The 26,149-nt window shown below is 45.2% G+C and overlaps 1 protein-coding gene across 3 annotated transcripts; it reads right to left on the bottom strand.

Moving 5' to 3' along the window:
• Nucleotides 1-550: 550 nt before the first annotated feature.
• On the bottom strand, nt 551-24,626 carry GJA8 (gap junction protein alpha 8). 3 transcript variants are annotated; one of them, XM_066208314.1, is made up of 5 exons: nt 24,553-24,626; nt 23,831-23,924; nt 20,502-20,732; nt 10,173-10,262; nt 551-2,343 (listed from the first exon to the last, which is right to left on the bottom strand). In XM_066208314.1, the coding sequence occupies exon 5, from the start codon at nt 2,331-2,333 to the stop codon at nt 1,134-1,136; it is 1,200 nt and encodes a 399-aa protein (XP_066064411.1). In that variant the 5' UTR covers nt 2,334-2,343; nt 10,173-10,262; nt 20,502-20,732; nt 23,831-23,924; nt 24,553-24,626; the 3' UTR covers nt 551-1,133. The 3 variants fall into 3 exon arrangements, with proteins under 3 accessions (XP_066064411.1, XP_066064405.1, XP_066064410.1); XM_066208308.1 differs by lacking the exon at nt 10,173-10,262; XM_066208313.1 differs by lacking the exon at nt 10,173-10,262 and having other exon boundaries at nt 24,498-24,616.
• Between the last annotated feature and the right edge of the window lie 1,523 nt (nt 24,627-26,149).

Here is a 26,149-nt window from a genome sequence, read left to right as displayed (position 1 = left end):
TGGCTCCCGTCTGTCGAATTAAAAACAAAGGCTGTCAAAAGACTTTTACCATATCAGTCTTTTCAGACTTGACCAACCAATTTTGTATTTAGAGGTCTAAAAAGTCACATAGTTACCTAGACCCCTGGTTTAGGTTCACAGGTGCCTTCAGGACTCTGTACCTGAGATTTGCTGAGTGCCTGGGAGCCTGGAAGCTCCAAGAACTGAACACCTGTCAGGATCATACCGTGAAGGCTTGTATTTGGTTTCATGCTCTGGGGGCTGTAGCTGTCCCTTCCTTTCTCAGAAGATTTTTCCCTCTTGCTTGGCTAAATCTAGTTTCAGATCTTTAAGTCACAAGGCTACAAGTAAAAAATATCACTTGTACATATTCTTTCCAGTATTCTGAACTAGTCTCAGGGCTGGATGACCCTCTTGGGAACAAATAATCCATCTCTGGGCATCTGCTAAATCCTAGTAGAGAGCTACTGTTAACCTTGCCCGCTGTCAATGTCACTTGAAGAGCAGAAATATTTTTGGCCTGGGAAAATATTTTTACCTAACTCAGATATGCATTCACAGAGAAATTTGGAACATTTTTGCCTTTATTTTCTGAATAAAGAAGGGAAGTTTGGCTTAGTATTTTAGTGTGTTGATGCTAAGCATAGAATTCACTTTGTGAATTAAATAACTGCAATTCCATGCCAACAGCAAAGGGGAGATCTGCTCAGTGAGCCATAGGAGGAAACAGAAAACTAGATACAGTTGCTGATCAGTCTTTCCCCTCACTGGCTGAAAGACAGATCCTCCCCACATTCCTAGAGAAATGTAGAACACAAGGCTTTCAGTAAATCACAGTGGCAACATTTGGGTATCACTGCCATGTTAGGGCTTAAAATACATCAGTTATGTGTACAGTGTAGATATTACTGTAAGGAGTGAGCTGGCATGTGGAAACAGGGAAATACAGGGACATATGGGGCAAATAAGGCACAGTTACCATGGTAGTACCTTTCCAGTTGAGAATCATAAAAGGAAATAATACTCAAGTGGCCGTTTTAGCACTTTGCTTAAAAATATCATTTGATTCTTTCTCTATCTCTCCTTTTCTCTTCAACCTTTTCCTTTTCATTTGCTCCCCGCATCCTGCACCTTCATACAGTCAAATCATCTGACCTGGCCCGGCTGCTGGCTTTACTTAGCCTGCTCAGGGGTCTCATATCAGCGGCAAGTTCAGCAGGTGCTGAAGGCCCTTCCACTTCATCTCTCACCACCTCCTCTTCTGCTTTCTTCACCCCTGGCTCTTCATGAGGCCCTGGCCGCTCCTCCTCTTGTTCCTTCTCCTCCTCTGCTCGTACCTTCTCTTCCGGTTCCTTTGCTTGCGCATACGACGGTAACCTCTCATCGAATGCCCTGGAGAGATCTTCCAAGGGTCCCATCCCAATCTTTTCCTCAAACTCATTGTAGGCTGATGGAAGGGGGCTGGGCTCAACACCTACTTCCGTGAGAGGGAAATAGTGGGACACCGGCTTCTCTTCTTCCAGCAGCTTGTAGCCTTTGGCCTTTGGGATGGAGGGGACTGTGATGGCGTGGAGGGGCTTCTCCGGGACCTCTCCAAGCTGCTCCTCTGCTGGTCTCCTCAGAGCCCTCCGGATTCTTTTCAAGATCAAATGACTGATCTCCACCAGGTTGAGGAAGAGGGATACGGAAGCCACCACCAGCATGAACATAATGAAGATGGTCTTCTCCGTGGGCCTGGAGACAAAACAGTCCACAAGATTGGGACAGGGCCACCGCCCACAGCGGTAAAGGGGGAGAATTCGGAAGCCATACAGGAAGTACTGACCTACTATGAATCCCACCTCAAAGAGGGTTTTGAAAATGATGTGGAAGATGTACGTTCTCAGGAGAGTACCTTCCAGGCGAAACTTCTTGGTTCCATCAGGGTTGTTGCCTTTGTTTTGGTTTGGAGCCAGGGGCAGCTTCTCTTCATCCACCTCAGCTTGCTGGCGCCTCTCCGCTTCCTCCCTCTCTTTCCTCTTCTCCTCCATGCGGACGTGGTGCACAGCGTGCCCGAAGTACATCAGCGAAGGGGTGGATACAAAAATGATCTGCAGGACCCAGAGCCGGATGTGGGAGATGGGGAAGGCCTCATCGTAGCAGACGTTCTCACAACCAGGTTGCTGGGTGTTGCACACAAAGTCTGACTGCTCGTCTCCCCACACGAGCTCGGCAGCCGTGCCCAGGATCAGGATGCGGAAAATGAAGAGCACTGTGAGCCAAACTCTCCCGATGACAGTGGATTGCTCGTTCACCTGCTCTAAAATGTTCCCCAAGAAACTCCAGTCACCCATTTCTTACAGTCTAAGGGAAGAAAAAAAACAAAGAGAAAGACCACAAATTATGCTAAATTTTAAAGATTTCAGATTTTTCCGCTGATGTCTTTGGTTGCTTTCAATCAGTATTTCCCTAATATGCTTTGAGAACAGAAAGGCAGTTGCTTGCTTGCTGATTTGCCTGTTCACAATGATTTATTAGCAGGAAAAGGGCTGGGAAGCCAGAGCAAGCTGCCTGCTAAATTCTTCCTTCCGTGGCTCTAAATGGGCAATTACTTTTCAGCCAGGGAGTATATTTATCTCCTTTTGCAGGTGAGAGTCTTCTGTGGCGCCTTGTGGGCTCAGTTCTGTGAGTCTGCTTAGATTTTGTACACATACAAACACTCACCAGCAATACAGTGGAACAGATTTATCAGCAAGGCAGCTGCAGTGGTTAGAAGAGAGGGTGAAGCTTTTAAGCACACTAGCACTTCTGCACCAGAACCCCTCCCGGGTCGAACAGATCTCAAATCTGCGCCCATCTTGCAACTAAACAAACCTGAATTCTCTCTGGGTTGCAAATGTCAATTCTACTTTAGCAATCACTCTGTTAGGTAAGAACAGCAATTACGCCACCATTACTGTGCTAGTAATGCTGTATAAGCTTAACAACTACTACAGAGATTAGTTTTGCTATGTAGAATATGTTATATGCAGTGTAATTCTTTTGGTGCTGTTGTGGCTATTCCTTTGCATCCCCTGCTGAAGTTGGTTGCCACACTGACAGTGTAACCAACCTGGGGAAAACACCAAGGTCTCTAACTGGGACCTAAAATACTATTTGCTGCCTCTAAAATGTCAGTGCCACTATCTCAGGCTAACACAGAGCTGGGAGCCAGCTGCAGATATACTATTGGAAAGCTAAGATAGTCATCCATTTTCAAGTAATGCAAGTCAAATAATGCATCTGTCATTACTTTTGCATGACAAGAAATTATTCCTAGGTCAGGGCTGCATTCTGCATATCCTGCACTTCCCACTATATAATTTCAGGCAAGGGAAGATCTATGAATGAGGAAAATAGAGATGAAAGTTGTTTTGTATGGGTTGATTTAACACATCACAGCAGTCTGAAATCTCTGAGGAATGCAGACTATTACAGTGGCCCAGAAAGACTGACTTGTAGAGCATGACAAGTGAATCAGGGAAAGTTATTCATAAAATAGCTGTTCACAGGGATCTAGAAGTTCATCTCTTAGATACTACCTCCATCTATAGTTCCCTAAGTGCAGACACATACACAAGCACTGGGAAAAGGAAGGTACAGTCAACAGCATGAAAATCTGAGGATCTAAACTTCCCTCCTCCTTCAGATACCACTGGGATATATTTGTAATGCCATATGCTACGACACACCAACGCATACCAGTCTGTTTCAACTACTCTGTGTACGTAGTCACACATAGACAAACACGCAAAATATTGAGAATTCTATGGCTCAGGGGAATTTCACAAATTTTCAATTAAAAAAAAAAAAAACAACAAACAAACAAAAGGCTTATGATGGCGTTTTGCTAAAGCAAGACGGACTCATATTCCGTGCCTTCAAACCTCACAATATTTTTATCCCGGACAACCATGTTAGAAAATGAAGAACAGAACACAGCTCCTTCAGCTTGCACAAACACCTCGCATACATAAGCGGCAAACATATAATTTAATCACCAAGGAAAATTGCTACTTTCTCAGTCATTAAAGTCGTGTAAAGAAGTGTGTTAATGTCAGCGCTTACATTAACAAGTCTAGCAGAAGATTATGCTGTTTACATACATTATCTAAACTGATTTAAACATCCTCTTTCTGCTAATTCACAGAGCAAAGTACACCCGACAGTTTCCAATCACGTGCAACTCTGTAAAAAACGTGACTACACAGAGTACAAGCTTCATTGTCCCCCAGGCACCTCGGTTAACTCCATTCCTTTCTTTCCCTGTGAGTCACACCGATATCTACGCTACCCTTTGAGCACTTCCACTGCAGCAAGCAAGAGCCACATTCTAGGTGTGATTAACCTTATCACACGGAAAACTCACTGCACAAGAGAAGGGAAAATGTTTCCTGTCTAACTCCATCACACGTCTCTCGCTCTCAACTTGCTACATTGGGCTAAGCCCTCCCTGAGATCACTTCCAACTGGCCACGTTCTTCACAACCCTGCCATGCCCATCCCCTCTGTTTTCTGCAAGTGAAGTTGTTCGAGGTTGGGTGGACAATATTGGGTGGACGGATGACGAGTGGTGGCACAACCAGTTTGAAAATGTCTGGGATTCCACCAGCAAGCAGTCAGCCCTTCCAGCCTCAAAAAAAGGGGCAAGCCAGGTATTTAGGAAGCCACCTTCCCCCTGAAATTGCCTGTCACGAGGAAAAGAGCAGGACCCTGCCTAAAGCCCACTCAGAGTCAACAGATTTGTGTCCTGAACTCCCCCGGGCTGGCTGCAGACCCCCACCCTGCGCTCCCAGACGTCGCGACCTGCGTACGCTACCGGCGAGAGAGGCCGAACAGGTTAAGGGTGTTGAGCAAGCAACTTGCCGCTGCGAGAGGCTCCACCGAAGAAATGTGTCCCCCTCCTCTCTTGGCACTCTGCAGGGAAGAGTGAACTTTTGTCTCTCTTCTTCCCTACCCTAAAAGCCCCAATCTTGTCGCACGACTGAGCAGATATGACTGAATTGGCTCTGATGGTGGGTTTTAGTTGCCCTGCAATATTTAAGCTCCAAGCCAGACGGCTTTATGAAGTGAGTGACAGTCAGTGACGTGGGGAACAATAGGCAGAAAAAAAAATAGAGAGAGAGGCAGAGACACAGAGAGGAGAGTCCACTGAACATAAAAAAGCAGAGGGGGGAGAGGAACAGGCGGCAGGCAGTGAAAACCTAATACATGTATAAATGGGAGTTTGCTCAGTTAAGCAGGGACCAAAGCATCTCTGCCATTCCACTGTGGTTCAGCACAGCTATGTGTGTGTCCACACTCGCTGGTCTTTAGGTGTTGTGGTGTGGCGAGTGAAAAGTGAACGCCAACATCTCTGATAGTGGCAGCATTGATTAAATTAATTTGTTACCCTACACCCAGCTCTGACAGACAAGTTGCATTACTGATTTTCAGGCAGGTACTGAAGTACTAGGTTTATATTTGGCACTGTCAGATACTTTGGCCTGGTCTTTAACATCTTTTACCTGGAAAAAGCAGCAGAATGGGGAAACAAGATTATCAGTCAATATTAATCAAAGCTGAGAAAGACCAATTTTACAACCTCACCTCTCAGTCTCTTAGCTCTGCTTAGTTTTTCCTCCAAATGCATCTTGCATGTGCACATGCATCAAGAATGTCTAAACCAAACTGTTTTATTAAGGAGCATAGCTGAAGTCCAGCAGCCCAGCAAACAGGAATGCTACCCCAGGCACACTTGTCTACCACCAGCCACCTGCAAAAATGCTGGAGGGGCCACAGAAGAGAGGAGTCACAGGCTCAGTAATGCATCCACAAGTACAACTAAACGCCCTGAGAGTTTTAATTAAAAGTCAAAGGCTATAACCTTACTCTGAGGTATGGTTTTTGTCATCTTTCTGAAGGCATTGCTCAGAATGTGCTCTTGGTGCTCAGTTCTGAAGAAAAAGAGGATTACTGGAAGCAAGATTTGCTAAGCAGTGATACAGATGCCAGGCTCATAAAGTGATGAAGCAGCAAGTAGTTCTCCTCTCTGTTTATGCAAACTCAACACTGAATTTAATTTCCCAGATCTGGGAGACACTCTGTCTCCAAAAATGCTGTAATTTGAATGAGATATTAGAACACGAGGGCCACAAAATTTTGTACCCTCAAACCAAGAGTTTCAGGCCACTCTTCTGTGTTTCTGGGCATTTGTGTCCATTTAAGTTCAGAGCTTCATCTCAGGAGTTGTCTCCCCAAACAGCTTTTAGGCTGATTTGCAGAGCCCCAAAGTCCAAAGCACAACTGGAGGCAAGAGATGATGTTTTTCAAACTGGATTTCAAAAGGGCTAAAGCATAAGGGAGAGATGAAAAAGAATCATATTTTGCAAGAGGAACCAGTCTGGAGACACAAAAGAAAAATCACTCTCAATGCATGTAGTTGGACTGAAAGTCATATTCTGAACACCTTAAGAAATCACTCTCTTAAACAGGGAGACAATAGCAGAACATTTTTTAGCCCATGCTACAGAAAGCATGGGAACAGCCTTCCTGGAGCGAGGACACACTGCGGAGAATTCACAAGTCCCAAGAACACAAAGTGAATGAGAAAAGGCGTGGTTGGATCAATGAGAGGAGTGAGGACAGTGAGGAGGAGGAAGGAACACCTTTATTGTTTTGCTATATACTACTGAAAATAAACTAGTATCAATACATGAGTGAGTGATCATCACTGCCACCCTCAACCCCTCTCTGGGAAGCAGTAAGAGAGGGAGGACTAAACAGCACTTTTAGAGAGTGCCTGGAGGATGGTGCATCACAGAGGGCAGGTGGTTCAGGTGTTAAACTGCCCATTCCTTTCCAGACCAAAACTGTGTTTTTGGAAGACTCGGCTCTAGCTGAATGTGCACGTCCCTTTCTAGGCCTTTTCTCTCTAATATAATGAGCCAAACCCCAAATCTGGTATGTAACTACATGGCTCTAGTCCATCTCTAAATTACATCCATCTACTGTCAGAGACCTTTCCCATTAACCTTCTATCTGCCTTTTGCTAACACTATCCAAATATCAAACATTGTCTGACAAGTTGCAGAACAGCTTGCAATATGCAACTGATGCAGAAATTATATTCAAGTCTGTGATTACTGGGTCTGTGTTACCTTCATCCAAATGATCAGGCTGACTTTCTTTGGCATCACAGAGTACAGAGCCTTTAGCATGGGGCACACCCAGTTTGCAGGACATTTCTGGTTTGTGGAAAACCAGAGTCCCTTCATCTGGAGGCTTTTTACAAAAGCACCACCGAGCTCTGGATCAAGTTCTCCAGCTCACTAGGGCCTCCTCCCTCTGAAGAAAAGGATCTAAATGAAAACGAAGCTGGGCAGTGAGGAATTCCTCTTGTCCTGGGGCTATGCAGGGAAGTGGTTGTTTGAGATGGGCATGAAGAGGAGATGGCAGAGCATGAGAAGAGCAAGAAGGAAATTTGATTCACTTAGGCATCAGGGTAATGCTGGAAATCAGGGCTAGCTTTGTAGCATGAAAGCAGTGGCTGTGAAAGAAAGGAGTAGAGACCATAAAAGCAAAGGTTGAGAAGACTGGACCTCACATGCAGCATGTGACAATCACTGAGTCTGCAAAAGAATTGCAGCACTGACAGTGCCAGACTGAGAAGGGCAAACACTTTCAACCTGTGTAGCTGGCTTGGTATTTATGCTCTCATTAATTTATTCTCTCTCTGCAGCAACCTGTAGATGTGCTGAGTACTTTCATCCCCAAAAACCAGTGCTAAAAATAGTAGCAGCTAGTGAAAGTAACACTGCACTGTTAACTCACGGTGCCCTTTCCTTGCCTTTGGGACTTTTCTAGCCTTCAAAGAATCACAGGCATCTCTTGCACTTTTAAAATACTATTTTCTCTGGAAAGAAGTTTGCTTCATTGCTGACTTCTCAACCTTTAGCTGCTTTGAGGCTGGTGACTGAGCTTCTGTCCCTGGCACCACTGAGTCTGTGAAGTCTCCACTGCAACTCAGCCTTTTGCTCAGAGACTGCGAGGTCACTTGGGGAATGTCGGATTTTTTATTCCAAATGGATTTCCAACACAGACATGATGTCAGGGCAAGGCAGGGCCATGCTATTGAACAGCTCTGTTCATGCATGATAGCAGATTGTGCAATTATATAGCGCACAACCCTGGATAACGATACCCCTCCCTCAAACAAAGTTATCTTCTGGGGATCTGCTTAGCTAGGAAGTGGCACACGCTTCCTGTTCTTCTGCTGAGCACACAGACCTCTCACTCGTGGCTGAGGCTGAACACTGGGCACATTCAGCCTCCCTGCAAGAAGCTGGGAACTTTACCCAGCTATCTCCTCTGCCACACACTCACCCAGGTCTTTAGTCTATCCCAGAGCCAAAGTGATCTATCCTCTGATCACCAGGATCAGTCTCCCAGATTTTATCATCTCTCTGCCACCTACTGGTCTCAGAAATCATCTAAGTGTAGCCAGCCCTGGACAAATCTTTAAGCAGACCTTACCACGTCCCTGCAAGCCTGGCAAATGTCACTTGCCTGCATTTTGAGGGCCAGGCTCCCAGATTTTTCCAGGACACTCTCCAGGCACTGGTGGATGTGAATTGCTGGGAAATATATTTTGCTAGGGAGCTGCAAGCAAACCACAAAGAAAAGAGAGGGAGGAAGATATAAAGCATCAGGGAGGAAGAAAATTAGGGAAGTATGTAACACAAGGGCAGGAACACGGAAGAGGTGAAGATAGGGCTGGGTTGTTCTGCTGAGCCTCAAGTGGAGGATGAATACTTATGGGAAACATGTTTTTAATTTAAGGGATGGAACCAAACTAGACAATTAATAAAGATAAGCAGGGCAAAAGTGGAATGTCTTTCAGTATCTGCTAAATGCAGTTCTTCTCTGAAAATTACTGTTCTAGGAGGACCTGGGGAATTACAGGCCAGTCAGCCTAACTGTGATACCTAGAGAGATACTGGAACCAATTATGAAACAATCAATTTATAAGCAGCGAAAGGACAATATGCTGATAAGAAACAACCAGCAGGGAATTTTGAAGAACAAATCATGTCAAACCAAGCTAATTTCCTTCTTTGACTAACAGGCCTGGTAGATGAGGAGGAAATGGTAGGTGTAAAATACTTTTACTTCAGTGGACACTTGGAAAATATCTAGATTACAGGCTCCCAGGGCAGCATGCAAAGTCACCATGCAGAGGGAACAAAGGTTGAAGTACCATAATCAAGGGTAATTAGCAGGGCTTCACTTTTCCAGCTGGGAGAGTTGTGTCCCTGAAGTTCTGCCTCCAGGGCTGCTCAGTATTTCCTTGAGTGTCTTGGACAACAGACTAGAGGACAAAACCAAGAGGATGACAGCTGGGCTGCGGGTCAGCAGTCCCTCCTGAAGGCAGGAGGCTGAAGTGATTGGAGTTTGAGAGGAATGTGAGACACTGGGGAGCTGGGCTGCCTCTGCAGAGGTGACTGCACCAAGATCCAGCTCAGGAGAGGTGGCTGCACAGACACCAGGTGTGCTGCTCCAAACTGAATGGTGACCAGTCAAGCAGAGAGAGCTGGGGTGGGACCCAACGTGTGCCTGCTAAGGGAGATCCCCACAGAAGAGGACAAATCTCATTCTGAGGTGCTTTAATGTGGATTTCGTGTATAAGGCAATGGAAGCAGTTATTTTGTGCATTTAGTTGATACTGCTGAGCTCCCAGCAGGAACAGTGTGTCCACTCCCAGGCACTGCATTTTACAGGAGATGCAGACAAGTTGGAGAAAGTCCAAAACAGAACAGCAAAATGATAAGAGAGGTGGAAAAAAAGCCCATGACTTATAAGGAATGGATAAAATAATTGAGTTTGTTTTCTCTAGGAAAAGAACAACGGGAGGGGAGGCATGATAACAGTCTTCCAGCACATAAACATTTCTTATAATGGGTGGAGAGACTAAACAGTTGTCCCCTACATTCACCAAAAGTAGAAGAGGAAATAATCAGCTTAATTTGCAATAAAAATGATATAGCTAAACATTAGAAAAACACTTTGCAATGGCAAGAATAGCAAAGCACGGCAGCACACTGCTTGGGGAGGCTGTAGAATCACAGGAGGTTTTTATGAAGAGGTAAACAAACATCTGTTAAGGATGATCTTACCTCTTAAGCAGAAAAACAACAGGGGGAGAGGGAGGCTTTCTGAGGTCTTTGGCTCCACGGTTTGGGGTAGGGCCAAGAGAAGAGAAATGCCTTCAGTTGAAAAAAAAAAACCCAAAAAATTAGTATCTTGCCACCAGTTCTGAAATCCCAGCCTGGGCATGGCGGGTTTTCTACACCACCCAGTGCAATGCTGACCCGGGGGGACACAGCTCTGGCTACGCCAGCAAGGAATTGCGCTTGAGTTAATTCTCTCCTCTGGAGTGGGGCTAATTAGCTGGGGCAGTGTGAAGCACGGTGGTGCTGTACTGCTTCCCACTGCTCACCCCAGGTATCTCCACGCTGCCCAGGGCACCTTCAGGAGAGTTCTTTCCCTCCAGTGATGGTTTTGAACGTGCTGCAGATTTAGAGGCGTTTGCTCACCATGACCCCAATTTCAACCAATTTGCTCTGTTTTCTCGGCCCAGCCCAGCCAGGGCTTTCCCCAGAGGTGCTGATTTTATCCGCGGGCGGCTGGAGGGAGGGCCAGGCACCTCGTCCCGGTGCATTTGCTGGAGCAGCATCACTGGAGCAGCGGGAGCAGCAGCCGGCGGCTCCCGCATCCCGCGCCGCTAGCGGGCACTGCGTTCTCATCCATGCGCCGGCAGCCAGGGATGCTGCGGGTGACAAAGGGCGCCACGGGCACGCTGTGCCTTCTCCTGGCCACACCCGACCCTTCCCGTCGCTCGTTTCTTAAACTTCTTCCGCGGATGCAAAACTAAGCGCGGCAAACACAGCGATGCTGTAATGACTATTCCGGATACGGGTTTTTACAGTACTTTTACAGTGGTTAAACAGATGGAGTTAAAGTGACATGAGGATCATTTTTATGTCTCTAATTTTACCTATAAACTCAGGGTAAACTTTGTTGCCAAAGCACCTTTTTTACTAGTAAAAATCTGTATTTTCACCTGAACCTGCATCCCTTTTCCAGCAAATATTTCACAGGTATGCCAGCTGATCTGCATGGTTTTCCCTTTAACAATAACATGGTAAATAATAGAAACGTCATTAAAAGTATATCAATAGTGAAAATTCATTAAAGGTACAAAGAACTAGTAAGGCAAAAAAGATATTTCTCGTGTGTCAAAGGTAGGTGCTGTGCTACTGCAGCAGGCAGCACCAGGAAGAGAAGAATACTCCTTTAGACACATGATTTCATGGATCAGCACAATTTCACTTAAAACCTGACCAGACTATTTCTAGAGGCACAAACCTTTACAAGAGAGTGTTGGTTAGAAATTCTAAGTTCTTAGAGCATCCACAATGGCATTTCTGAGGAGCAGCACTGGGACAGGGCCCAGAGCTCACAGGCAAATTGTTAAACATGCATTATTATGCAGCCATCAGACACAAAATGCCTTTCCCTAGGTCCCCGTATCCTCTTACCTGTCCCTTTTTTCTGCCTCCTGCCTAAAACTTTCCCCCTGGTCACAGAGGTGGAGCACATCACTGAGAAGATATAAAAACACAGGCATGCTGCATACTTAAGTGATCCATGGACTCAAATTTCTTTCAGCATATATTCGAGGTTATGGCCCTTCCACCAGTGCTGAGATCCTCAAGAGAGGAGCAGAGGGAACTGCTATCAGGAATTATGGGGTATCAGGCCAGTCAGGGAACATGTTGCTTACAGCCAGACTGGGCTATGTGAAGTGGATCCAGGGAAAGCAGTGACAAGTACCTGATAATACTTCTGGTAATAATTAATTGCTCCAGGCCTGCCAGTAAAAGAGGAGCTAATAATATCTCCCAGCCTCTTGAGGGGATCTCCATATGTTTGTTTTATCAAGACTTTTTGTACAATCTCTTAACATTCCCAGGCACAAGGAGCTAGAAGGGACAAAGCTTCTGAAAGATGGGAACAAGTCTGTATGACTGGAAGCGTCCTGTGTTACCTCACTGTCCATGGAGTTTTTTGCCTTCCAGTTTTTCTTGGGGGCTCATTCCCTACTCCTTTCTCACTTCTTCTGGGCTCTTCTCACACCACCAAGGCCTGCCTTGCTGAGTGGTAGGCTCAGGGCTCTCAGGAACGTTGTCACCACCCACTCTCCACCTTTATCTCCTGCCTTCATTTCCACACCACGGAATGACACAGTTGGAGGTGCACTCTGCATGCAAGGTGTGAAGGTGGCCCAGGAGAGCTCACCAGCAGGCCAGGGCAGGGATGGGGATGGCAAAGCAGGCCATTATCTGCTCTTCCCATCCCAAAAGATGTGCATACCTGCTGTGCACTTTGGCTGACCTCAGCTTCCCATTTCCCACAGCAGAGCGTGTTCCCAGCCTCTCTGGGGAGGACATCCGTGGGGATGGTTCCTGTTTCCCTGCCCTTTCAGTCTTCCTGAGCCTGATATGATTGTTTCTTTGGGCACAGTGTAAAAGATGCCAGCAAGGAACGGAAGCCGCTCATGCCTCAGCAATTCATTAAGAAGTAAAGGAGGTTATTGAACTTGGAAGCTGTTGAGCCAGTCATTCTCTTTTCCTGATCAAGAAGACAACCTGCCCATAGATCATCATTCATCCAGAGGTGTTCAGCATTCACTGAGACAATTTGGCTCCAAACTAATAAACAGCCAGATGGAAGGAGTCAAGGATTATCTGTGTACAGACCTGCCAGAAAACATAGGTGGGAGAGCCAAAGGGCTTATCCAGTTTGGAGAGGACTGGAGAGTTTTTTCTTCATTATTTCCAGCAAACTGCAATCCATTTCAGCCCTGTTACTGCTCAGTGAATATGATATTCTTAGGAAGAAAATGGTTTAAAGCATATCTGGATCCTTTTAAAAGAAGCATTAAGACTCCCTGGGGGACCCTTGTCCTGTGAGAAACTTGGCAGAAATCTCAGGAACTACTTCTAAATCCCACCTTGGCAACAGCTGAATACTCTCCCACATGCCCTGTGCTGTGAGACCCCGTTCTTGCCTGACTGATAAACACCATCCCAGTCAATGTAAGAGCTTCCTAGCCCACTGCAGCTATTACAGGTAGTTCCTCAGCAAAATATAGGCATTTTTTAAATGGCCTGTGTCTCTCCAGTCCCCAAAGCTCTGAAGCAAGGACATGTGCTCTAATATTTCTGTTTGCCCCCCTGCTTTGGCCCAGGGTGCTGCAGGTTTGGTAGGTTTCTACTCCCCCTGAGCAGTGCTGAGTTTATGCAGCTGCAGCCCTGACTCAGCCTTTCAAAAGCCTGCCCTCCTTTACAGGAACACAATACAGAAGCCAAGTCCATTCCAGTACATCCTCTTTAGCTGCATACAGTTGTAGCATTCCTTTTCAGGTTATATTCATCAAGGCTTTGCCTGCCCAGGGGACTACAGCGGTAAGACATTGGAATAAATGCTGGCATGGTTTGTAAGACCATATTAAAATCAATAGGTATAGCCCTAAGACAGACTGAATGGAACAAAAAAAAAAGTACTTGCTATCTTGTTTGTGACTTTGAATCACAATTTCCTAGCTATCAGTACCCAATATTTGTGAGTTGGTGCTCCAGTAACAGGATTGATGATTTGGATGGATAATCAAGAAACGCTGGAATATGGCAGCACTGGTTACTCAAGCACTCACCAAAGTAAAAACTTAAGTTATTGCTTAGTTTAATGCATGGTGATGTTGCTGACTCAATAAACAGCCTTGGGGATTTGAAAATGTTCTTAACAGCTTCCTCATCTGGCAGACTTTAAATCCAAATTGAACAAAACTTGCGTTTCCCTTATCAGGAGGGGTAAAGTGATGGCAGAAATGAGAGGCTGGTAGCAAGTTCACTGATCCCCAGCTCGCTGCACTCTTATATGAAAGCAGAAAAAAGTCCAAACTGGTAATGCAATGCTTTAAAAAAAAAAATGTTGTTTTAAAAAGTCCTGTCTCCCAGCCCTGAAGAGAATTCTGGGCTAAATAAACACAAAGAAAGTATTTAAACACAAAAATATAAATAATCACTAGCAGCTGCTTAAAAATCATTTACGAGGCACCAAAAATACACAGCTCCCCAGTAAAGAAAGAATAGTGCAACTGAAAAAAACACAACCTGATGTAAAATTGAAATGAGGCAGCTTTAAGTAAGTGAAGTATAACATATGTAACAAATAGTATGAGAGAAGCGGAATACAAATTAGAAGATAAGAATTATAAAAAAAAATTATGGAGGTGAAAGGGGGGGGAAAAAAAGACTGACAAAGGCATTTTTTTAAAAAGTAAATTAAGACCAGAATGAGTCTGACTCATAGTATTGATCTGTTATCAGATAGAAATCTTAGATTATTCAATAACAATGCAGAGAACAACAAAAGAAATCAATAAATACTCCTATCCTACTGCTGAGAGGAAAGAAAGTAGTTGATGAAGACCTTGTTAATGACATGTCTCTTCTGGTAGTGTCTCAGAGGAGTTAAATACCAGCTACTAAAATCAGGCATTTTAAATCATCAGGACTAAGTACCTTGCACTAAAAATTTCTATCTTTCTTTAGTTGTGGGTTTTTTTCGTAAGCTGCATACATAATTCCATGATTATGTTGATCTTCTGTACTTCGTGGTGCAATGGGTAAGTCCTAGAGGAGCAGAAGAAATCCCACAGTCTGGCATTTTGTAAAGACTATGTAGAAGGGCGTAATTATTTTATAATTATCTCATAATTACTCACAGGTAACTACAGACCTGTGACAGGATCTCAGACCTGAACTAAATAATGAAGTGGCTAACAAAGAACACAGGGAAGAGAAAGAGGGAAATAAAACTAGGGGCAACCGACACGGGTTTACAGAAAATTCACCCCCACTGAACTGTGTTCCTGCTTTTCTCTGAGGAAATTGCATGTACCATTGTTAAATATAACAAAGCTGGTACAATATACTTGAGATCCTGGAAGGCAGTTTCCCTTCTATCATGTGGCACTATGATTAAAGAACTTGCTTGGCATAAAAATAAGACAGCAGTCATTAAACAGACTATAAATGACCCATTAGACTGGTTCCAAAACACAATTGAGAACTAGAAGTGATCGGGTTTTTTTTAATAATATGTTTGTACCAAGATCCTGGAGGGTGTTTGGCATCAGGATATTTTTAGTCAATAACCTAGAAGAAAACACTTTACAAAAGTCACCAAGTCCTGGAGGGGGGTGGATCATGAAAAAGGGGACTGCTGATCTAGAGCACTCCTGATGGCTCAGAGGGTTGGACAAACACAGACTAGGTTTGCTTTAGCACAGGGAAGGGAAGGGCAGTTCCTGCCCTTCTGCAGGGAGACCAGCTGTAGCTCTGCTGTGGAGAACTTTGTCCCAGAAGCAGTGGCTTCCTGGAGGGCCCTGAGCTCAGGGTGGCTGAGAAGCTGCATATGAACTCCCACTGCACATCTTAGGGCTGACACATAGAGGCAAGTTGGATACACCTCAGTCCTGCCTGGTTTGTCCTCCAATTTTCATGGAAGCCCTCTGCTATCAAAAGCTCCCATTACATGTTCTCCATGACCCGTAAGTCATCAAATTAGAAAAAGACTACTTATTTTCTGGTTCAAAGGCCAGCTTATTTTAATGACTACCTGCCAGCTTGAATGAAGAAGGTGTCAAGGTATCCCCCAGCAGTGTCTTCTTACCTTGTACTGATCCCATGAGATTGCAGATCTACACGTTGCCTGCTGGTATGTAATTTTAAGGGCTCAGATCTGCTCATCTCCAATCCACCTCCCAAAAATAATTTATGATTTGTGAGGTAGCCCAGAAAGCAGAGTCACAAGTGGCCAAGTGCTGCATCATCCTGAGGATTCTTACACAGCATGAGGATGCCACCAACCTCCTGTTTGGGACTGCACCATTTCAACTCCATTGGAGCACAAACACCAATCCTGGAGAGCTGTTGATGAACCTACAAAGACTTCTGAACAACCTGGAGACAGACACTTGCATGAACAAGTGTCTTAGATCAGTCAGTTACAAATCTCAGATGTCAAAGGCTGAAAGCATCACATTTTTCTGCAGACTAGTCCAGTGCTGTTGCCTTCTTTGAATGCCAAGGCACGGAAAACATGGATGTCTCCAAAACATCAGTCCTGGGAAAGCCAAAGTCTGCCAAAGAATTTAAGGAAAGGTTCTTTGTTTAAGGAAAGGATGCCCGAGCTTGTCTGGGCCGAAAGGTCTCATTCACAGAACAACAGAACAAAATAAACACTATAGGGTTTCTCCCAGTGTGGGGAAAAGGGCAGGCTGAGGACTTCTAGAGGCAGCATTTAATCTACAGTGTGTCCTTGGAGAGAAGACAGAGCTTCTGTAGACTGCCATGAAAGGAGATCTGTGAAGCTGCCAAGAGATTCTGATGATCCAGGCCCAACTCTCCCCATTTAACACTGACAAAAGTCAAGATGGTTGGAGGCAGGACCACTCATCCCTGACCCATGGAAACCACTGTAGGCTGGGCCTGAGCCCTGAAGGACTGCATTTGTTTATCCAAGAGGTTTCAACAGCTGTGTGTTTGCTACAGAGAGGGCAATGGGCTTCTTGGGAAGGATTTCCATCCAGGCAGAAAAGTCCCCATGCAGGGACTGAGGGTTCTTAATGACTCATTAACTTGGCTGTTTTGCACAGCAATAAACCCTGGATAAGGAAAGAGCCAAGAGCAAGCCCTGATTGCCAGAGGGGCGTGGGGTAGACCCTGCTTCAGGTCCTGACAAAACTTTTCACCTTTACTCCTCACAACCAGATCTCCACCTCAGTGCCATGTCATCCACAAGCACAGCCAGTTCTGGTACCACTGGAAACAAAACCACGGAACGGGGCCGTGGTATATTTCTGGCAAGAGCCATCAAGGCCAAAAGCTGTAAGGCCTGGAGAAAGTCTCCTGGGGCCCCCTGTGCGAGCACAGCCGTCCTGACCGTGTGCTGGCTCGCAGTGATAACATTGTGTGCCGGGGTTGGCACACAGTCCAGGTGAAGTCACGAGAGGAAAACGCTTCCCACCCCGCAGGGCCTCGGCAGTCACATCCAAGGATCCTCGCACGCCCCACCCAGCCAGCCCTGCTGCCCGCAGGGACACGCTGCCCTGCCTGGCTTTCCTCTGCTGCCCTGGCCCAGGACTGGCTCACAAGTGGCCATTGTGTTTCCTAGGAAGTTCTGATGCTGTTAAAGCAAGGACCTGGCTGTGCTGGCTGTGTGCAAAGGCTCAGAGGCTCTGCTGGCACCTCTTGATGGTGCCCCAGCCTCCACCTGCATCAACGCCCATCCTTCTCCTGCTCTCAGGCCTCATTTCTAATGGTACATTGCACTTCTGATTCTTCCACAGGCACAGACTTGGCCTCTGACAAAGTTTAAGTCTGCGGGGAATAAGGTAAGAAATAAAGCAAAACCTGGCATCATGGGAATACAGCTTTCCCACAAAACAAAAAAAGAAAAAAAAATTAAGATGTTCATTGAGGTAGCAGAAGGAAAAACTCATTCTAGTTTGGCTAAGAAATACAAGAGGGTAACAAGGTTTAAAGTTTGAAATGGATGACAGAGCCATAGATGATGGTATGTAAAAGGAATAATCCCTCTATGAGAGATTCTATCCAATTCAATTTGGATAGAAGAGGATTGAAGGACCATTGATAGATGACAATTAGTCATCATTGACCACTGGACGCTAATGAAGCTTCATTTACTTTGGGATATCAGTGCAACATTACCCAATAAAAAGGTGAACCAAACACTGGTGAGTGTTTGCACAGGGCAGGATGGAAAGGAGCAAGGTCTGTGCTCAGAGGGCATGCCTTTGGCTCTTGCCCTGAGGTCCCAGTTCTCAACCCCAGACTGCCAACAGCTGTGAGCTAACATTGAGTGTAATGCCAGAAAGAAGTGGCACGATCACCCAGACCCACATCTTCACAAACTTGCGTCAGAAAACTTGGCAGAAATCCCTCCCATCTCTACAGGGGTCCACTTTCTGACAAGAATCCAGCCACAACTTTAAAGCCTTGTGGAAAGGATCCTCCAAAAGCCTCACTGCTTTTTTAGTGGTTAATTACAGATGATGTTAAAAAGTAGTGCTTTTTCTCATATCATTTTTTAAAAATCGTTTTTTATTCCAGTCTCATATCCTTGGTTTTGGGTCTTAGTGCCCCTCAGTCTATTAGACCATAGGAAATTTGTTCTCCTTGTAGGATATCTAGACACTGAAAAAAGTTAGCCTTCAGCTTTCCCTTTTCATTCCACCTCTTCAACCTCTTTAATGGAAGGCACACTTCCAATTCTTTAACACCCTCAGGCATTGTCCCTGAAACCTCTTCCATCCGGGAATTACCCAAAAAAGCACTGAACAGAGTACATGGGAAGTGACATGTTAGTGCTAAATCACACACGAACACACTCAGCCCTTCCTAGAACCATTCAGTTTATTTACTGAAATCTACACGAGTTCCCCCAGCTACAGCATCCTCCTGGAATTCTGTAGTCAGCCAGGGAGCTGCACCAGCCCCCACTCCTTCCCGAGACAAACTTGCCAACTGATAAATGTAGCCTGTATTCCTTATTCTTTGACATGTGACTTACAGCAGCTAATGTTATGCTTGGCCCCATCTTTCTGAGTCATCCGGACTATTGCAATAATGTTTTTTTGGTTTGTGGTTGGGATTTTTTTTTTTTCAGATCACCGATTTTTGAGTCATTCCTACTGATCAGTTACTATCTTGCTTGTCCTGCTCAGTAGCATTCAGCCACAAACCACCAACTTTTCAATGTTTACTCCTCCTTACAAGTACACATCCCCACCCATTTGGAGGACTGATGGGTTTCCTGTAAAATCCTAACATCTGCATTGCAAAAAACAGCAACAACAAACCTCTCTAGAGGTATTCCTGGCTCAGCCTACCTGGTGTGATTTGATTCTAAGAGCTTTAAGTAAAGTCAGCATTTGATGAGTGTTTCTGTAGACCCTACCACAAACAGGCCCCTAATGAAGAAAGTTTTCTCCTCTCTGGCTGGGACAAAAACAAACTTAAGCATATTCTCAGCTCCATCCTGTGTCAGAAAAGCCTGTCTCAATGCACACTGAAATACCGGATTTCCACAGGACTGGGCACTAGGAAGATGCATGACTTGCAACAGGGGAGGTGAAACAGGAGGTTAGACAGTCAGAGTTTGCTTTACACTGTTGTAAACCCAAACCTCTTCTCACATCATCTTTTCAGTTGTTAAATACACGAATATGGGATCACATTCCAATGCCTCGTTGCCTCAGGGGCAGTGCATAAGTTACAAATAAGCAAATGTATGGATTCCTTGACTTCCAAGGGATTTTTTAAAATTAACTACTTAACCCTTAATTATACTGACACTAGCTGGCTAACGAATAAGGTGAAGCAACACCCTTGGCTGGTAAGATTCACAATGAAAAAAAGGGAATTTCATCCCAGGGAGGAAAAGGGCTCAGGGACCTGGCATTTTACCATGCAGATTTCCCATCTGGGGCAGGGTCACATAGTCTGTACCTACAGGAATATCTGAAGTTTCACATTTCACTGTAGGATCACTGTACAAAAAGGCACGAAATCCCATGGTTTTTCTCTGTGTAAACAAAGGGTCCAGGTGAAACATATCCTACCTGGTCAGGCAGGATATTTCCCCCCACTGTCATAGCTGACGAGTGTGAGAACAACATACCTCCTAGAAGGTTTTAGTTTAGCTCTAAGGGACACTTCTGTTCCTCCATCATCCAAGTGGCTTGCATTTTAGTAACCTTCACTTCAGTCCCCTGCCTGGAACCAGGCAAAACAGAGCAATGCCTTACAAATAATTTCAAAGCACCAACACCCTGCATGCCCTGCACCCCGAGGAATGGCTGTGGCCTGTGGTGACAGACCCATGCAGATTTTTAATGCCAAAAGCCTACATGCCAAGAACAGCTTCAGAGACTCAAGCTGCAGCACCGCTGTCTTCAAGCTAGCAAGAAGGGTAAGGATAAACACAGCATCCATGACTACTGCATGTGGCACTCGCCCTGTGATCCACAAAGGAAAATACCAAATGCATTCCCTTGTCCATATCAATCTTCACATTACTTTGGGGAATACAGGCTTACTCAGAAATGTGATACAGAGGAGCCAGACCATGTTAGAGCCAAAGTACCTCCCCCCAGATGAATTCAGGATCATTATATAGGTGATAAATTCTGCTCTCATTGAGAGAGCAGCAGGGCTTGGGGACCCATCATTTGTGTGCTTGCCCCCACAGAGGCCCTTAGCCCAGCTAGCTGAAAAAACAGTGTTTATGGACTGTATTTAATGGCTGAGCCACTTCTCCATTGTACAAAAAAATGCTAATAGTTCTCCCACCTTTGCCTAATTATTTTCTTCCTCTTTCCTGCTTTCTTTTTGTTTTGACTCCTTCCCTTTTCTGTCTGTGTCTGCTTCAGCTTGATGGGACTTTGATTTCTTCTTTGCCCCATGACTCTGTCTTCAACACCGTCTTCTTGGATGATCTTCCCCAGTAGCACTGGGCAGTTCTGTCTCCACAATTGATGGGCTTCATCCTCCCCACAAAAGCATATCTCAGTATTATTAGACCTGTTCAGAAAAGCAGACAACTCCTGAGTACTGTTAGATCCTTATTGTTTCATACAGGAAGAGCCTGTTTATGGCCTGGAGCTTGCAAGGAATTTAAAATGCCTTCTCCTTCCACTTGGAGGGCGAGCAGCTGAAGAGAGCAGGAATCCTGCCTCCCCTTACAAATATCTTGGCATTCCAGATATCATCCTTACCTTTAGATCCTGCAGCCCAGCAAATATACTATCACATATCCCAGTGTTTACCCAGCCTATGCAATCTGATAGGCCACCTATATTGAAGGGGGTGATTAACATCTAAGAAGGGATGGGAGGGAACCTTCCACACAGCCATGATATATTTTTGGAAGGGCAAGGCAAAGTCAGAAGGTCTTACTAAACTCTTTGATCACTTAAGTTTCTGGTTACCAAATAACCACCAGTATCCTTTCCATAAACGCATCTATTCTTAGCTGCATGCATTCCCATCCCCACTTCTGCAACATTAGTGTCTACTCCTAAGCTGCATCTTTCCTCCCAGCTACCCCATCATCCCCCAGCAGCTCCAGTAACTCATTCCCCAAGTGCTCTCCTTTTCCTGACTGAAAACATTCCATGCATCTTGCTTGCTGCGCCCTTCTCCCACTTTCTACCACATCCCAATCACTTGACATGAGCAGCCAGCAGGACACACTTCGGAAACTTCCACTTCTAAGATCTCCACACAAAGAAAGTAAGAGAATCTACTTAATTCATGGATTTCTCATAGCTTCTCCCATTCCCCTGAGAGTTGTACAGCTGTTACATTCACATCTGCTGCTGCTAACTAGACTCGCTTTTAGCAAAGCACAGCAGGAGCTAAAGAAACCTAATTCTGGCAACATTATAACACCAGAAATACTCCCCCACTTTCATTAACTTCAGGCTCCGCTTTTCAGTTTCTCTATTCCCTTTTTCTTCTCCTCCTCCTCCTCCCTTTTTTGCTGGCATGGTGAACTCTTTCACTAGGTCAGCAGCAAACAGGAGCAGCTCAGCTGGTAGCTCACATCCCCTCACTGCTGCACAAAGAGTGAGGGTGGCTGGTACTGGGTGCCTCAGAAGTGCACCAGCAAATGCCAGCACCCTTGGGGATGCCACATCGGATATCCATGGAAAAACAGCTGCTGAGGGCATGGTTTCATAAGGACGTGGATATCTCATGACACACCAATCTGTAGCACGTGAATCCATCTGAAAATGGGACTCACCACCTTGCTGTCTTTCCTGGTCCATGTACAAAATGCAGGGAGTGGGGGGTGTCATAAAGCACCCAAGGGAAAAAAGAAAGATAAAATTATAGTAAGTCAGGCTGGTGGTGATGTGGCCAATAAGTCACTAATTAGGACATTTCACAAGAATGTGGGTAAAAAGAAGAAAAAAATGAAGATCAACACTTTCTTGAGCTCGAGTGTCTTGGACAAAAGGCTCTACCTTTCATGCTGGAGCATATTCTGGAATGAAATTCACGCAAATCTGAAGTGGAAGCTCCTTAAAATGTCAAAGAAAAACCTGTATGAGATCTAGCCCTGACAGAGGAAGAAGCAGAGGGATCCCAGTGGACAGAAACAAGAACTAGATACCATCCTCAGGCTGTTACAAAATACAAACTTTGAGGGCATTACTGACAGACACCACAGACAAGGTGGCGTCAACAGCACTGGGAATACAAGTACTGCTCTCAAAGGGCTAACATGGGTGCCAGGTGGCACACTGGCAACAAACACCTCAGTATTCCCTTGCCTAACTCCTAGGTGGGCAGACAATCAGTATTCACATCAAGGGGAATTAGTTATCCACTGTTTTCAAAGTGTTGTGGTCTCAATCCTACCTAGTATAGACAGAATCAAAAAAAAAAAAAAAATTAGAAGACCAACAATATTGAAGTGCAGTATAATAAATTTTGAAGGCTTGGAAAAGAGGCATAAAGGAGGTTTTCAATCAGACAGTATAGACAAAAAGTCAGGTTTCAGAGGAAAAAATGGTGAGATTTTATAGGTTCATACACAAGACAGAGCTTAGATACAGTAAAAGGTGTGGGGATCTGAATGTCACTGTCAGGGAGAAGAGCGGAAGTGCTGGGGCTGATGAAGAGGTGGTGGCCTTGGGAAAAGGCCCAGGTTTCCCACACAGAGTCCCAGATGTTGGCGGGAGATGACGAAAGACTGGAGAAATGGTGAGGCTCCAAAATAAAGAGACGCTAGGACAAGATGCTGGGCAGAAACAAAAGAAAGCAGAAGAGGAGAACACTTCAAAAGCACAGAAAAGAACAAAGTTGGTGGGAAAAAAGTAAGAGACTCCTAAAGGTGACTGGGGCAACACTAGATATTCCTGTGAGAAGAGCTTTGGGACTATGATTTTGAAAATAAACTTTGAGGTATCCCAGCAAGTATTGGAGAATAAGAACTTGGCAAAGCTCATGTCAATACAGGGAATATGGAAGGAGTTTGTTCCATTCTGCAAGTTTGCAGCATGTGGAAGTGATTACAGGGATGATTCCAAGAGCAGTGCTATATAAGAGATCTGGGATAATAATATTCAATGAACAACATAGTGCAGAGTAGAGCTGTAGCCAAAGAAGAAAAAAACTATGCCAAGAGCTGCATAAACCGACTTTCTGAATAAGATGCAAAAGAAGAACAACAAGTCAAATTGAAACCTTTCATTGATTTCACTGCAAGTTTCTGTTGTTAACCATAATTCCTTTCTCTAAAGAAGTCCCTTGTTTCACCTTTAATCACTTAGAATATTTGGACCAGTAAAGGTAAAGTCAAAACTTCAACCATGAAAAAAGGTAAAGAACTTTGACCCCAGGTTCTGTGGTAAAAACTTTAGAGGTTTTTCTCAGGAAGAAACTCTGGCATAATGGATTTTCTCTCCAGTTTAGGAAGAAGGACACTAAGTTTTAGACCCTTTCAAATTTTTTTTGACAAAATAAAATTAAAATAAAGGAAAAGCACATCTAAATTTCACACTCAGAAAGAAAATTCTTCTTTCCAGCCAGTCAGGTTTCATTGTTCTCCTGTAGTGGCAAGATACTGTTCACAAGTTTGGCAGTAGTTACAGGTTTCAAAAATTACATACCTGCTCAGTAGATGCTCAGGGTTTTATATTCTGGGGCCCTCAGCTCAAACCCATCAAGAGGACTCTTCCAAGTGTATCACTGTAAGTTGCTGACCTGTTTTAAAAAAAAATAATAATAATTAAAACTACTTTTAAAAATTGCTGTGGGCTGAAACAAAAGGTTTCCTAGATAGGAAGGCCTAGAGGTAAGGTAGCAGTAATGTGTGGGAAAATAATACCCTTTTTTAGTGATAAGTAAGGTTTGTACCAGAACTACTTCGGTGCCTAATACCCCAAGAGAGAGAAACGTTATTACTAGAGAAGAAAAGAAAGAAAAGAAAGAAAAGAAAGAAAAGAAAGAAAAGAAAGAAAAGAAAGAAAAGAAAGAAAAGAAAGAAAAGAAAGAAAAGAAAGAAAAGAAAGAAAAGAAAGAAAAGAAAGAAAAGAAAGAAAAGAAAGAGAATAAGGGAAAAAAAACCAACCAAACAAAAAAACCAAAAAGCCCCTGAGCATTCCTTCCCAACTCTATTGTTTATAGCTGTGAGAACTAACATCCTGCAATCACTTCACATGGCTCTTACACCTCCAACTCTGCTAGGTATGGGAAAGTCACAGCGAGCCCAACTTTCGCACATCCCTATTCCAACCCAAAATTCACTTGCTGCCGTGCCGGTCCCATCGTATCCACCTTGGAGCTCTTCCCTCGCTCGCCTTGTCCCAGGTTAGGAGCGTTCCTTTGTTACCTTGCTGTGCCCTGGAGCCCCAGGGCCGGCTGCTGGCAGTTCAGGCTCCCATGCTCTGCAAGGTTTTTCTGCAGGGCTGCTCAGCAGATCGCCCCGGCCGCGGCATTTTATCGGCGCCGCGCGAGGTGGGCACGGACACGATAAGGAAGCGCTAAAAGTCAACGAGGTGCCGCTGACAAGGATTGAAGCTGGGCTCACGCTTCCCCACGGGCCACGTGTGTGGTGACACTGAGCAGCCCAGGCTCCTTCTCACCAGCTGCTGCCTTGGAAGGAGGCACCTTCCACCCTCTCCTCTCGGTACGCAGCCTCCTGTCCGTCCATCCATCCCATCTCCGCTGGAAGCTGTCACAACACCAGCCCTGCAGTGAACAGATCTTTCCTTATGGAATGCCCACGGGTTCCTTGGAGAACATTTAAGAGATTTTTTTGTTGCTCAGACAAACTGATGGATGTGTCCCCTGGTTGCTTCCTCCCAGGGAGGAAAGATTTGCTGCCTGAAGTGACTTGTTTCCCAGGCAAGCACTCCCATATGCCCGGAGCAGAGCCCCCAGGAGCATGACTGGCATACACCCCACAGAGATTAGCCCCCTGCTCAGGCAAGCCTCAAGGCCTGGGAAACCTGCTGTGACTAACAGCTTCATTAGGACTTAAGTCTTTTTCCACCAGATTTGCAGGGGAAGGTGAACAAGCTCACCAGAAATTTATTTCTGTTGTGCACCCACAGTCCCTGAGCGGAGTTCCAGAAAGAAAAGGAGGTTTAACCAGACCACAGAGCAATATGTGCTGTCAGAGAGAAAACATCCTGGATCCATCCTTGGCATGGTGACCATAAACTCCACACGGCAAGAACAGAGACAGCCCGACTGATTGGAGTGCTTCGAAACAACATGAAACTCAGGAATCTGGACCCAAACATGTACCAAGGAGGCCCCCACTACCTGGGCTACCACAGGTGGGGCCCAGTGGCTCAAGCAACATTACTCTGGAGGGCAACCAACTCACCACAGCCCTGCTACCAGGCTCTGACACACAGCAAGTCCCCACAGCCTCTGTAAGAAGCAAAAGGACTCCCTTGTATTCCCATGGTGTGAGTGTGCTTGGCTCAGCTGCTCCCTTTCCCAGATCATGCCAATGAAGCTCTTAGGAGCAGCCTCAGCACAGACACCCAGGCCTGAAAAGAAATGTTCAGTTCACCCCCAGGGAGTCCCTATCTGTGCAAGGCTGAGCTGCACTGAGCATTTAACCAGCCCAGCTGTGTGATCCTCTGGCACCCTGAATTTACATTTACAGAGAGAGAAGAGAGAGTCACTTTTTCTTGGTGTGTGCTTTTTGGAAAACACCTCCTGAGATATTCACGCTTTCCGTTTCCTAGTTTTCATAAAGACACCATGGGCAAAAAGAGCCTCCCCCACTCCCTGAGCTCCAATACAAAAACACATCTCACCAATGCACCTCACAGGCAGTAGCAGGACAGGCAGATCCTCCTGCTCACTGCCAGGACAGCAGGCACGCAGGGTTTAGGGGTGAGAGCTTGGTGTTGGGCCAGGCCAGCCCTGCCCATGCCACACTTGTGTTGGCAGGCACCACATCCCGTGCT

Source organism: Chamaea fasciata, unplaced genomic scaffold (genome assembly GCF_029207755.1).
Source record: "Chamaea fasciata isolate MVZ Bird 193981 ecotype frontalis unplaced genomic scaffold, bChaFas1.0.hap1 SCAF_2, whole genome shotgun sequence".
NCBI lineage: Eukaryota > Metazoa > Chordata > Aves > Passeriformes > Sylviidae > Chamaea > Chamaea fasciata.
This window is presented reverse-complemented; position numbering and strand designations above follow the sequence as displayed.

Bases quoted from the DNA above. Each gene is read 5' to 3' on its own strand.
- GJA8 (XM_066208314.1), bottom strand. From the start codon at position 2,333: ATGGGTGACTGGAGTTTCTTGGGGAACATTTTAGAGCAGGTGAACGAG.